The sequence below is a fragment of the Lolium perenne genome, chromosome 1 (genome assembly GCF_019359855.2).
Source record: "Lolium perenne isolate Kyuss_39 chromosome 1, Kyuss_2.0, whole genome shotgun sequence".
NCBI classification, from domain to species: domain Eukaryota; kingdom Viridiplantae; phylum Streptophyta; class Magnoliopsida; order Poales; family Poaceae; genus Lolium; species Lolium perenne.
In genome coordinates, this window is record NC_067244.2 from 75,332,005 (window position 1) to 75,346,732 (window position 14,728).

The 14,728-nt window shown below is 45.9% G+C and overlaps 1 protein-coding gene across 1 annotated transcript; it reads left to right on the plus strand.

Moving 5' to 3' along the window:
- Positions 1-12,258: 12,258 nt before the first annotated feature.
- LOC139832531 (secreted RxLR effector protein 161-like) lies at positions 12,259-13,204 on the plus strand. Its single transcript, XM_071822314.1, has 3 exons — positions 12,259-12,881; positions 12,986-13,047; positions 13,167-13,204. Exons 1-3 carry the CDS (start codon positions 12,259-12,261, stop codon positions 13,202-13,204), a joined length of 723 nt encoding a protein of 240 aa, XP_071678415.1.
- Positions 13,205-14,728: the final 1,524 nt, after the last annotated feature.

Consider the following 14,728-nt stretch of genomic DNA (forward strand, 5'->3'; position numbering starts at 1 on the left):
ACCTGGGAACTGCACAGGGCTTGGCCGTACAATTCACCTCAATTCACATCATTTCTCAACAACGGAGGCAGCCTCGGCATAACCCCTATGATGTGTGTTCAGAGGGAACCCATACTAAGATGCATAAATCTCCAGTTAAGCCCTACCCATAATCAGGTATTGTGGGGGTACTCAATATTGGAAAGGTATCGCATTCAAACCAATATCTGTTTTATCAAAAATCACCATCTTCTCTTGGTCACATTCACCTTCAAAATTCATTCAATGGAATGACTCATCATTCCAAGGTTTCAAATTCATTTCAAAGTCACATGTTCCCATCTAGAGTAGTCAAGTTTTAGTATTTAGCACTAGCACTAATCATGAGGGGTGCTAATCTTGCTTGGCTAGCTTGAGACTAACTTTACTACTATAGTAACCTTCTTTCACTTTGACCAAAGTTAACTATAAAAGTAACTCTTGGAAAAATCAACAAGTAAAACTTGTATGGTAAAAACTTGGGATAGGCTTGTGGTAAGAAAGGTAAGATTCATGGTGCCTTGCCCCAAAGGGCTTTGCACTTTGCAAGAATATTAGCTTGCAACATTGTAACTTGCAATAGTCTAGCTTGCCTTGGTGGTTGAGGTGGTCAAAGTGCTCTTCTTCTTCTGGGTAGAACCCTTCTTCTTCCTGGTATTCTCCGGTACTAGCGTCTATACACGAATACGAGGATACAATCACCAAACAATACTTAAGTAGCCTTAATTAGCCTTAATGGCTCACTCCAAATGATCTAGCATCATCACTTAGCATTGCTACCAAGAATTAATCTAGGGTTTTCTTATTTAGGGTTACAGAAATAATTTCCCCTCCTTACATATGTGAATGATAGTTTCCGTTTAGTTCTTGAGGAATAATTTCCTCTCATTGAATCTTCTTAAGATTTAACTTCCTCAAACAATTATACATGAAATCATGTTGACCTAAGTCAACCATTCATCATCATCATTTGAGGAAATCATTTAAATGAGGTAGAATACCTCATACCATTTAATAATGCCCATTACGATTTAAAATCTCCAAGTATTTCATGTGAGAGTAATTGACCAGGGGTCAATACTTCATATGAAAGTATTTGGGACAAGATTTAAATGAAGTGAAACACTTCATATAATTTGCATAATAGTTTTGGACAATATCAACTAACTAAAATAGCCATATAGTCCTTTATTTAATTTGGGCCATGATCACTCAAGGTAACCATACCATATTTTGCATAAACAATTAGTGTAAGTGAAATGTGAATTATAGCAATTGGATTTACTTCAAAATTCAATTTGGTTGATTTTTAAGATTTATTTGAATTCACAAAAGTCCCTACCTTGTTATTTTTGTCACATTAATTCTAGACAAGGATTCAAGGTGGGACCAGTGGGGTTGGATAGATCTTTTTGCAAGCTTTCCAACAACATAAAATTCATCAAATTTGGTTGGGTAGATTTGAAACTATTTAATTTCTAAAACAGGACCAGTATTTGAATTTCTACCCAATTAATTTAACAGGATTTGAAAAATGGGCCGGCGGGAAAAGGAATGGGCTGATAGATTTAAATGCGAGAAGGGCCAGCCCAGTAACGCTTCACACGCCACGGGCCGCCTGACAGAGGGGCCCGCACGTCAGCGACTGAAGTTTGCCGAAGCGGTACCGTTTGATGGTGGCCGTGCGATTAGTGCAGGATCAGACGGTGGGGAGTCGTCGTCTCCGTCGAGGGGAAGAGGGCACTGCCGTGGCGGAGGTAGGGGGTCGGCGGCGCTCCTGGACTTCGGCGAGGGGCGGCGATGATGCGAGGCGATGTTGTCGACGCCGGGGAGTCGATTGGTACTGGTGGCGAGGCTTGAGGTGGCCTGTAGCGCAGGATTGCTCTGAGGTTGCTTGCGGGCCTTCGGCGAGCAATTGGCTGACTAGCGGCGGCGATGTGCGGTGGAGAGGATCGGAGGAGGTTCAGAGAGAGGAGAGGAGTGGGTTTTCTGTGGAGGTGAAGGAGCGGGGACGGCTCCTTTTATAGTGTGTGAGGTGGCCGTGAGGGGTGCGGCAAGGGCGACAGCAGAGCGGCGGCTCCAGCGAAGGAAGGGGGTCGATGAGGTGGGCGCGAGGTAGGCGGCGTCCAGGCGGTGCTAGGGAGCTAGAGGGCGAGGTGGGGGACGGTCCTGGCAAGCGAGGGCGATGGCGAACTCTGGCAGCATGGGCGCGGAAATCGGGCGATGATGTCAATGGCGGTGGTGCTCGCGTGAGACAAGGGGCGTGTGTGGCGGGTTGCGGTCGTCCAGGGGAGCGTGTGTGCGAAGCGAGAGAGTGAGAGGGGGCCTGGGTCGACGGCGGCAGGTGGTGCTCTGGTGCATCCACGGGAACGTGCTCGACATCCTCGGCATGCACAGTGCGCGCGTTCTCCGGCGAGGCTATGGTTGATCTCCTGCAGTAGAGGTGCTAGGCAGCAGTAGGGCAATGTGGTGGAGCAGAATGGCACCATGGCCAGGGTAGGGAGGAAGGAGAAGAGAGGGGAGGTTGCCATGTGTGGCATGGCCGGCATGGCCATGCCATGCTAGCTTTGGCCCCTCGTCTTAGGGCTGCTGCGCATGGGATAGGGTGAGAGGGGACAAGGGAACCAGGGGGAGTGAAAAGGGGGCAAGTGGTTTGGCCTAAAACACTATTTCCAATAGTGTTTGATTTGTTCCCTATTTGCAAATTGCTAAATTTAACCAAATTTGGTTGAGCTCAAAAGGATTCAAAAATTGAAAATGTTTGGTTTGGTTGAGTTGCAAAAGACCAGAGACAACCATGTGTGGTGGTGGAATTTTCAAAATCAAAGAATTGCAAATTTGGATAAAGTGGGATTGTTGCATTTGATAAAAAGTTCCATCTTTGGATGAGCATAGAATTGGATCCAAGATGAATTTGACCAGGTGGTCTTTACCAAAGTTGTTCTCCTTAATGTGCTCTTGGATGAGGTGCAAAGAATTGAGAGAGTTTAGTTTGAAAAACTTGAGATAGAGGGGCTCAAAGTGGTGACCAGATTATAAATGGCAGATTTGACCATTATCACATGTGATCCCATTTTGAGTTTGAAATTGATTTGATTTGTGTTTCTTTGATTCCAAAGGTTGTAATAAGTGTTTAGTAACATAATACAACTAATGGTGAATACCAAAATGGTCTAGGTCAAAGATTTAGAAAAATGGCATGAACCATATGTAAGGGTTTTGTGATTTTCTAACTTTTATTATTTTATTTTTCTTTGCTTCACTTTGACAAGAGTGAGGTTTATTTGGTGTTACATTGAGTTGGGTAAAGGGTTCAAACCATTTTGAGGCAATGGGGGTGCCTAGGTCAAGATTGGATATTTTGGCTAAGTGCCACATATGCCTCTATGCATATGTTTGATTTTATTTTGTTTCTCACTTGAATTGGTTGGTAAGTACTTTGTTGAGTGTGTTGAGGTATTTCAATTCATCTACTCAAGGTAGACAAAGCAAAGCTCATCATTTTGAAAAAGTAGCCATAGGCTTGCATATGCCTTTTTCCTAATTAAGATCTTTTCTGTTTATTTTGTTTTTCAAAGATTGATGACAAGAGGTATGAGGTTTAGGGTTTAGTAAGTTTTGCAATGGTTCACCACCATTCATCAAAGTAATAAAGGTAGGGTTCAAAATTTACACATTAGGGCTACATGCCCACATATGTCTTTTTCTTTTATTTTGGTTTCTTAAAATAGATCCAAATGATTTTTGAGAAGGTTAGGGTTTAGGGTTTTTCTTATTTGATTTCTTTCTATTTTATTTTATTTGGTTTGTGATCTTCACTTGATCACTTTAGGGTTTTAGGGTTTATCACATAAGCATAATACACGCATCATGGCAAAACACAAATATTATGTATGAGCACTAGACATAGCACTCTATGTAGGAAAAGTTTTTGTTGGTTCTCATTTTTGGAAAAAGGAAATTCATTTTCTCTGTGTTTGTAAATTTGGGGTGTTACAAACCCTTCCCCCTTAAACAAATCTCGTCCCGAGATTTTAAAAAAAGTTAGGTTCCTAAGAGAGATTGGGCGATATGATTTAACAAGGAAACGTACTTGGCATGGCCTGAGGTGCTTCTTGGGCTTCTGTGGCAGTCATGTTGTAGAAGCGGCCGTTGTTGTTCTGGTTCTTTCCTGCGGCAAAGCGGCGTTGGTTCTGAGCAGGTGCAGCGGTGTTGGCATCAATCTTGGCAAGTCTTTTGGGGCACTCATTGGAGTAATGCCCAACCACTCCACACTCATAACAAGTGATGGTGGCCTTGTCCTTGTTGGCGACGGGGATGGCGTTGCTTCCAGTCCTAGGGCCAGTGTTGTTGTTGTTGCTGTTGTTGTTCACGTTGTTGTTGTTGTTGTTGTTGTTGTTGGGGTTGTTGTTCTGGTGTGATTGTTGTTTTTGTTGCCTCCGGGCTTCGGGGGTCCTCCGTGGTTGTTGGTGTAGTTCGAGCGGTAATTCTGGGCAGTGGGCTTGTTGTATCTGGGAGTAAATCCTCCAGATGAGTTGTTGCAGTACTTCTGGGTATTGCTGGACCCATGCTGGTTCATCATCCGGCGTTTGCGGGTCTCGTTGGCTTGGTGAAGCTTCCCTTCCATCTGGATGGCGGAGTCCACCAGGGCTTCTAGGTCAGCAAATGGAATGTTGACCAGTACAGTTTGCATCTCGTCGTGTAATCCGTTCAGAAATCTCTCTTTCCTCTTCTCATTGGTGTCGGTCTCGTCCGGGGCGTACCTTGACAGAGTGAGGAATCTGTCGCGGTATTCTACCACGAACATTCTGCCTTGCTTGAGTTCGCGGAACTCGTCTCTCATCATCTTGATCAGTCCTTGGGGCACATGGTACTTGCTAAACTTCAGCTTGAAGTCTTCCCAGGTCATCATCCGCCCCGCATTCATTGCGCGGGCGCTTGTCCACCAGGCTCGTGCAGGTCCGGATAGGCAGTGGGTGGCGAACATCACTTTCTCTGTGGCTTAAACTCCCGCAACTTCGAGGTTGTTCTCCATTGTATGGAGCCAGTCATCGGCATCGAGGGGCTCTTTGGTGTTGCTAAAAATGGGTGGGTTGGTGTTCTGAAAGTTCTTCAGTTTTGACCCAGGGTGTTCGTGGTTTCCATGGCCATTGTTGTTCTGAGCGATCTGCTGCAGTGCAGCGATGTTGGCCTGGCGTTCAGCTCTCTCGGCTTCTCGGTCGGCCATCATCATCTCTAGCATCTGCATCATGGAGTCTTGGTTGGCGCTGCGGGTTGGTGGGGCCATCTGAACATCGGAGTAGATGATAAGATAAGAGGGAAATTTCTATGGTTTGTTTGGTTTAAAGTTCAAGAAGTTTTAAAAGTTCAAACTTGAAATCTCGTGTAGTGTTGAGGGGGTAAAAACCAGCAACACTTTTTCATTCATACCAAACATCACACATTACAATTCTAACACACCGTTGGTTTGAAGAACCATTCATTCGCTCTACGATACAAGGGGATCCTGATACAACTCACACCTACTCGAGTTCTCAAGTGATACTACTCTTCAGGGTGGATCCCTCGTCTTCATGGGTAATGTGCTTGGCGAGAGGCGAGGGCGTTGTCCAACTCCTTGCGGGTCTTGTACAGCATGAAGTCGAGGTGTGCTACATAGTGGTTCATCTCCGTGTGCGGGGGCATGGTCATCGGTCTTCCCATGGGGTCATGTCTTGGGTAGTAGATGAAGCGAGTGTTCTTGATCTTGTTCTCATTTTGTCCACACAGATGGGCAATTGCTTCTTGCATAGCTCTGACTAGTCCTTCCTTCCAAGTGTTTCCCGTTACAGAAAACCATATGGTTTCCGATACCGGGTCTCCAAGCTTTCTTCGAAGGTCTGCAGAAACTCCCCACCGAGGTGGTCCTCCGGAGTGATTGTTGACGGGTGTTCCGAAGAACTCGGGATACGGGCGTCCTAGATAATCCACTAGTTGCTTCAAATCCTTCTCGAACATCAGGTTTCCTCCGTGACCAAGCTGATAGAACTCCCATTTGTACTCCATCTGTGAGCAATGAGGATGAGTAAGTTAAAGAAGTGGTCAAGTGTGTAAAGTTTTATGTAGTTCTTAAAGAAAAGTTGAGCATGAAACTCTCATTTTGAAGAAGATCTCAAGGATAAGAGTGAGAATAAGTTTTCATAAACATTCACTTCCTTTGTTTTGAAACTAAGTTTTTCGGACGTCCATTCTAACTAGGGTCTCCTAAGGTCAAACAATGGCTCTGATACCAACTTGTCAACACCCGGATTTTTAAGTCCAGATGTTTGTTATGCCATACATCGCAATCCCAGGAATATTGTTGTTGCGAGACATAACAGTTGAATATCATAGTCATCATTCATTACATACCATAGTCGTCTTACAAATAGAGATCACATGATCCAATATTACACAAATAGGTGATCTATTCATCACCGGGCACAAAGTTCATAGCGGAAGCGTAAAGTAGAAGGGACTCTCTAGTCCACAGGCCAACGTCTGACGTCAGAAGATTCCCTAGTTGTCATAGACGTCTTGGTTGTCATCATCTTGATAGTTCTGCTCCTCTTCATAGTCTAGCCATTTGAATAGCCAGGGACACAGCCGTGAGTACTTTAAAGTACTCGCAAACTAATACTAATGTAAGTGCTAACAATTCTAGTAAGGGGTGCTAAGCTCTAGTTTATTTGCATAAAGCCAATTTTAGTTCACAAGTATTTGAGAAAAGACTTATTCATGTGCTAGACTAGCTCAAGTGGGAACATTAGTGTCATTCCCACAACATTTGTTGTGATCCACCACAAGTCACAAATTCACCATTCATTTCACTATCATTTTCAAGAATCTGACACCGGAAACTGTATGGCCTTTCCAACCGTCCATATCCGTGGACACGGCTATTCGAATAGATTTACACTCTGCAGAGGTTGCACACTTGTGCCACAACATTTGATTTCATCTGTCGGGATTACCCCGAATCATCGTAACACAGTACGCGGATCATCAACCATAACCTTTCACTTACAAATCCTAGTATGAGCACCTCTCCCCATGAGCTTGGCCTCCCAGTGAAGAACAACTGTCAACCTGGGAACTGCACAGGGCTTGGCCGTACAATTCACCTCAATTCACATCATTTCTCAACAACGGAGGCAGTTTCAGCATAACCCCTATGATGTGTGTTCAGAGGGAACCCATACTAAGATGCATAAATCTCCAGTTAAGCCCTACCCATAATCAGGTATTGTGGGGGTACTCAATATTGGAAAGGTATCGCATTCAAACCAATATTAGTTTTATCAAAAATCACCATCTTCTCTTGGTCACGTTCACCTTCAAAATTCATTCAATGGAATGACTCATTATTCCGAGGTTTCAAATTCATTTCAAAGTCACATGTTCCCATCTAGAGTAGTCAAGTTTTAGTATTTAGCACTAGCACTAATCATAAGGGGTGCTAATCTTGCTTGGCTAGCTTGAGACTAACTTTACTACTCTATTAACCTTCTTTCACTTTGAACAAAGTTAACTATAAAAGTAACTCTTGGAAAAATCAACCAGTAAAACTTGTATGGTAAAAACTTGGGATAGGCTTGTGGTAAGAAAGGTAAGATTCATGGTGCCTTGCCCCAAAGGGATTTGCACTTTGCAAGAATATTAGCTTGCAACATTGTAACTTGCAATAGTCTAGCTTGCCTTGGTGGTTGAGGTGGTCAAAGTGCTCTTCTTCTTCTGGGTAGAACCCTTCTTCTTCCTGGTATTCTCCGGCACTAGCGTCTATACACGAATACGAGGATACAATCACCAAACAATACTTAAGTAGCCTTAATTAGCCTTAATGGCTCACTCCAAATGATCTAGCATCATCACTTAGCATTTCTACCAAGAATTAATCTAGGGTTTTCTTATTTAGGGTTAGAGCAATAATTTCCTCTCCTTACATATGTGAATGATAGTTTCCGTTTAGTTCTTGAGGAATAATTTCCTCTCATTGAATCTTCTTAAGATTTAACTTCCTCAAACAATTATACATGAAATCATGTTGACCTAAGTCAACCATTCATCATCATCATTTGAGGAAATGATTTAAATGAGGTAGAATACCTCATACCATTTAATAATGCCCATTATGATTTAAAATCTCCAAGTATTTCATGTGAGAGTAATTGACAAGGGGTCAATACTTCATATGAAAGTATTTGGGACAAGATTTAAATGAAGTGAAACAGTTCATATAATTTACATAATAGTTTTGGACAATATCAACTAACTAAAATAGCCATATAGTCCTTTATTTAATTTGGGCCATGATCACTCAAGGTAACCATACCATATTTTTGCATAAACAATTATTGTAAGTGAAACGTGAATTATAGCAATTGGATTTACTTCAAAATTCAATTTGGTTGATTTTTAAGATTTATTTGAAGTCACAAAAGTCCCTGCCATGTTATTTTTGTCACATTAATTGTACACAAGAATTCAAGGTGGGACCAGTTGGGTTGGATAGATCTTTTTGCAAGCTTTCCAACAACATAAAATTCATCAAATTTTGTTGGGTAGATTTCAAACTATTTAATTTCTAAGACAGGACCAGTATTTGAATTTCTACCCAATTAATTTAACAGGATTTGAAAAATGGGCCGGCGGGAAAAGAAATGGGCTGATAGATTTAAACGCGAGAAGGGCCAGCCCAGTAACGCTTCACACGCCACGGGCCGCCTGACAGAGGGGCCCGCACGTCAGCGACTGAAGTTTGCCGAAGCGGTACCGTTTGATGGTGGCCGTGCGATTAGAGCAGGATCAGACGGTGGGGAGTCGTCGTCTCCGTCGAGGGGAAGAGGGCACTGCCGTGGCGGAGGTAGGGGGTCGGCGGCGCTCCTGGACTCCGGCGAGGGGCGGCGACGATGCGAGGCGACGTTGTCGATGCCGGGGAGTCGATTGGTACTGGTGGCGAGGCTTGAGGTGGCCTGTAGCGCAGGATTGCTCTGAGGTTGCTTGCGGGCCTCCGGCGAGCAATTGGCTGGCTAGCGGCGGCGATGTGCAGTGGAGAGGTGTGGAGGAGGTTCAGAGAGAGGAGAGGAGTGGGTTTTCTGTGGAGGTGAAGGAGCGGGGACGGCTCCTTTTATAGTGTGCGAGGTGGCCGTGAGGGGTGCGGCAAGGGCGACAGCAGAGCGGCGGCTCCAGCGAAGGAAGGGGGTCGATGAGGTGGGCGCGAGGTAGGCGGCGTCCAGGCGGTGCTAGGGAGCTAGAGGGCGAGGTGGGGGACGGTCCTGGCAAGCGAGGGCGATGGCGAACTCTGGCAGCACGGGCGCGGAAATCCGGCGATGATGTCGACGGCGGTGGCGCTCGCGTGAGACAAGGGGCGTGTCTGGCGGGTTGCGGTCGTCCAGGGGAGCGTGTGTGCGAAGCGAGAGAGCGAGAGGGGGCCTGGGTTGACGGCGGCAGGTGGTGCTCTGGCGCGTCCACGGGAACATGCTCGACGTCCTCGGCATGCACATTGCGCGCATTCTCCGGCGAGGCTATGGTTGATCTCCTGCAGTAGAGGTGCTAGGCAGCAGTAGGGAAATGTGGTGGAGCAGAATGGCACCATGGCCAGGGTAGGGAGGAAGGAGAAGAGAGGGGAGGTTGCCATGTGTGGCATGGCCGGCATGGCCATGCCATGCTAGCTTTGGCCCCTCGTCTTAGGGCTGATGTGCATGGGATAGAGCTCAAAAGGATTCAAAAATTGAAAATGTTTGGTTTGGTTGAGTTGCAAAAGACCAGAGACAACCATGTGTGGTGGTGGAATTTTCAAAATCAAAGAATTGCAAATTTGGATAAAGTGGGATTGTTGTATTTGATAAAAAGTTCCATCTTTGGATGAGCATAGAATTGGATCCAAGATGAATTTGACCAAGTGGTCTTTACCAAAGTTGTTCTCCTTCATGTGCTCTTGGATGAGGTGCAAAGAATTGAGAGAGTTTAGTTTGAAAAACATGAGATAGAGGGGCTCAAAGTGGTGACCAGATTATAAATGGCAGATTTGACCATTATCACATGTGATCCCATTTTGAGTTTGTAATTGATTTGATTTGTGTTTCTTTGAGTCCAAAGGTTGTAATAAGTGTTTAGTAACATAATACAACTAATGGTGAAGACCAAAATGGTCTAGGTCAAAGATTTAGAAAAATGGCATAAACCATATGTAAGGGTTGTGTGATTTTCTAACTTTTATTCTTTTATTTTTCTTTGCTTCACTTTGAAAAGAGTGAGGTTTATTTGGTGTTAGATTGAGTTGGGTAAAGGGTTCAAACCATTTTGAGGCAATGGGGGTGCCTAGGTCAAGATTGGATATTTTGGCTAAGTGCCATATGTGCCTCTATGCATATGTTTGATTTTATTTTGTTTCTCACTTGAATTGGTTGGTAAGTACTTTGTTGAGTGTGTTGAGGTATTTCAATTCATCTACTCAAGGTAGTCAAAGCAAAGCTCATCATTTTCAAAAAGTAGCCATAGGCTTGCATATGCCTTTTTCCTAATTAAGATCTTTTCTATTTATTTTGTTTTTCAAAGATTGATGACAAGAGGTATGAGGTTTAGGGTTTAGTAAGTTTTGCAATGGTTCACCACCATTCATCAAAGTAAGAAAGGTAGGGTTCAAAATTTACACATTAGGGCTACATGCCCACATATGTCTTTTTATTTTATTTTGGTTTCTTAAAATAGATCCAAATGATTTTTGAGAAGGTTAGGGTTTAGGGTTTTTCTTATTTGATTTCTTTCTCTTTTATTTTAGTTGGTTTGTGATCTTCACTTGATCACTTTAGGGTTTTAGGGTTTATCACATAAGCATAATACACTCATCATGGCAAAACACAAATATTATGTATGAGCACTAGACATAGCACTCTATGTAGGAAAAGTTTTTGTTGGTTCTCATTTTTGGAAAAAGGAAATTCATTTTCTCTTTGTTTTGAAATTTGGGGTGTTACAGTCTGGAGGTCCTGGATGCCCCAGTCGACGCCCACGTCGATTGGTGCATGGCGCATGCACCCGCGTCGAGCCCCGAGGCACCCCCGTCGCCACCTCTGGCGTCCAGGCCGCCATCGCCCGCGAGGCCTCCCTCGCCTCCTGCGGATGGGCCGCCCCCTGCGTCGCCTCGGCCTGGCTCACCACCCGCCTCGCCAACCCCAGCTGGGCCTGAACCGCCTTGCGCGTCGCCTTGTGCGTCGCCTACGCTCTCCGCTCCAGCTGGGCCGCCATCGGCGTCGCCCGCGTGCTCTGCACCGCCGCCTGCCGCTGATTCCCAGCATTCAGCTGGGTCGTCATCACCGTCTGCGTCAAGCGACGCTCCTCCACCGCCTCCTGTTGCTGCCACGCTGCGTCCCCACACTTGCAGTCGCAGTGGTATTCATCAGCCCAAGGAGCGTATTGATGGTACTGTAGCATGGATTGCTGCCTGCTTGGCTCAAGCGCAGTCTAATCCAACTGCTGAGCCCCGTCACTACCAGGCTGTGATGAGCATCCCGCAATGGCGTGCTGCCATGGACCTTGAGTTTCAGGCTCTTCGTAAGAATGGTACCTGGCAGCTGGTTCCTCCTCGTTCTGGTGTCAACGTTATTGACTCCAAGTGGATATTTAAAGTCAAGAAGCATGCTGATGGCTCTATTGAACGATACAAGGCTCGGCTAGTTGCAAAAGGCTTCAAGCAACGGTATGGGCTTGACTATGAGGATACGTTCAGTCCTGTAGTAAAACCCACCACTATTTGGCTGCTTCTCTCACTTGCGGTTACTCGAGGTTGGGACCTTCGTCAGATGGATGTTCAGAATGCTTTTCTTCATGACGTCTTGGAGGAAGAGGTATACATGCGTCAGCCTCCTGGTTTTGTTGATTCTGCTCGTCCACAGCATCTCCGTCGCTTGGTCAAGGCACTCTATGGCCTGAAGCAGGCTCCTCGTGCATGGCATGCACGGCTTGGTGCTGCACTTCGCTCACATGGGTTTGTGCCATCTACAGCTGATACTTCACTGTTCCTCCTTCAGCGTCCAGAAGTCACCATGTATCTTCTGGTTTATGTTGATGATATTATTCTGGTTAGATCCTCTGCTGCAGCTACGGATCGTCTCATTGTGGCTCTTGGTTCTGATTTTGCTATCAAGGATCTTGGCAAGCTACACTATTTCCTTGGGCTCGAGGTCACTTATCCGGCTTGAGTGCAAGGCTGCTACTACGCATATGTCTTCCACTGACACTTTGTCTGCTACTGATGGTACTCTGCTATCTGCTGCTGATGCTACTGAGTATCGGAGTGTTGTCGGGGGTCTTCAGTACCTCACCATCACTCGGCCTGATGTTTCCTATGCAGTTAACCGTGTCTGTCAGTACCTTCATTCACCACGGGATACTCATTGGTCTGCGGTCAAGCGCATCCTGCGCTATGTTCGTTCCACTCTCACATTTGGACTTCACCTGAGGCCGGCACCTTCAGCTTTGCTCTCGGCCTTCAGTGATGCGGATTGGGCTGGTAATCCAGATGACCGGCGATCAACGAGGGGCCATGCAGTCTTATTTGGTCCTAACTTGATTGCCTGGAGTGCACGCAAGCAAGCTACAGTGTCTCGGAGTAGTACTGAAGCTGAATACAAGGCTGTTGCTAATGCCACTGCAGAGCTCATTTGGGTTCAATCTCTGCTGCGTGAGTTGAGGATTACCCAGAGACAGCCACCTGTTCTTTGGTGTGACAACATCGGTGCTACATACTTGTCCTCAAACCCAGTCTTTCATGCTCGCACGAAACACATTGAAGTTGATTATCACTTTGTGAGAAAACGAGTTGCTAAGAAGCTTCTGCAGATCAGGTTTATCTCATCCAAAGATCAACTTGCTGATATCTTCACCAAACCGTTGTCGCTTCCGTTGTTCACAGGATGTAGACACAATCTTAACTTACTGAATACTTCAGGTCACAGTTAAGATTGAGGGAGGGTGTTAGACTGTATATTCTGTATATGTATTCTGTAACATGTACGTACCCTTTGGTACCCATATATATATTGAGGCAGGTCACGCTCCAGACCGTTGAGCCAATCCACCAAAATATCCTGTGTCTCTATGTTTAACAGCCCAATACGGGTTGACGACAGGTGACAGTGGCGCCGACAAACAAACATGCCACCTGTGATGGCGGTGGCAAGGCCTGCTGCCACTTGCTGCAGCGGCACCATCCACATGTTGTCTGGGGGCTTGCTGCCACGTTGGAGGTGGTCTTTTTTGTCAATTTCATTCGTAGTTGGTCCTTTCCGAAAATTCGTTGAGGTAAGTGGTTCTTTTAATTAAAATTTCAAGACCATCCACTACGGGAAAAAAGGCCATTGCCGTCCAGCCAATCTTTGACGTGAGCCGCTGCACGGCAAAGACATCTTTGCCGTGCGCAGCAACTAGCACGCACGGCAAAGAATACTTGCACGACAAAGTATGAGAACAGCGCACGACAAAGAAGACATGCACGGCAAACCCTAGCCCGCACAGCAAATGCAACGTGCACGGCAAAGCGCCTGCCGCGCGGCAAAGGCCGTTGCCGTGCAAATGGTCGACGTACACGGCAATGGTGCCGTTGCCATCGGAATCTTTGCCGGGCGGTCTTTGTCGTGCGTCCACGCACGGCAACGTCTTTGCCGTGCAAATAAGGTCCTCTGCCGTGCGAAGTGGCGCACGGCAACGGCCGTTTTTCCCGTAGTGATCTTGCATCTCTTTCCCATCCATGAATGGCGATGGTGACCACAAGGATGGCGAGGCCGAGCACGCAGGTGCGCAGCATCGTAGCAGCCTGCCACTTGTGCAGCTTCCTGATACGTCTCAAACGTATCTATAATTTCTTATGTTCCATGCTACTTTATTGATGATACTCACATGTTTTATACACATTTTATGTCATATTTATGCATTTTCCGGCACTAACCTATTAACAAGATGCCGAATAGCCAGTTGCTGTTTTTTGTTGTTTTTGGTTTCAGAAATCCTAGTAAGGAAATTTTCTCGGAATTGGACGAAATCAACGCCCAGGGTCCTATTTTTCCACGAAGCTTCCAGAAGACCGAAAAGGAAACGAAGTGGGGCGACGAGGCGCCGACACAACAGGGCGGCGCGGCCCAGGCCTTGGCCGCGCGGCCCTGGCGTGTGGGGCCCTCGCGTCGCCCCTAAACCTACCCTTCCGCCTATAAGAAGCCTTCGTCGAGAATACCCCAGTACCGAGAGCCACGATACGGAAAACCTTCCAGAGACGCCGCCGCCGCCAATCCCATCTCGGGGGATTCAGGAGATCGCCTCTGGCACCCTGCCGGAGAGGGGAATCATCTCCCGGAGGAATCTTCACCGCCATGGTCGCCTCCGGAGTGATGTGTGAGTAGTTCACCCCTGGACTATGGGTCCATAGCAGTAGCTAGATGGTTGTCTTCTCCTCATTGTGCTATCATTGTTCAATCTTGTGAGCTGCCTAACATGATCAAGATCATCTATTTGTAATGCTATATGTTGCGTTTGTTGGGATCCGATGAATATGGAATACTATGTTATGTTGATTATCAATCTATGTGTTGTTTATGATCTTGCATGCTCTCCGTTGCTAGTAGATGCTCTGGCCAAGTTGATACTTGTAACTCCAAGAGGGAGTATTTATGCTCGATAGTGGGTTCATGCCTCCATTAAA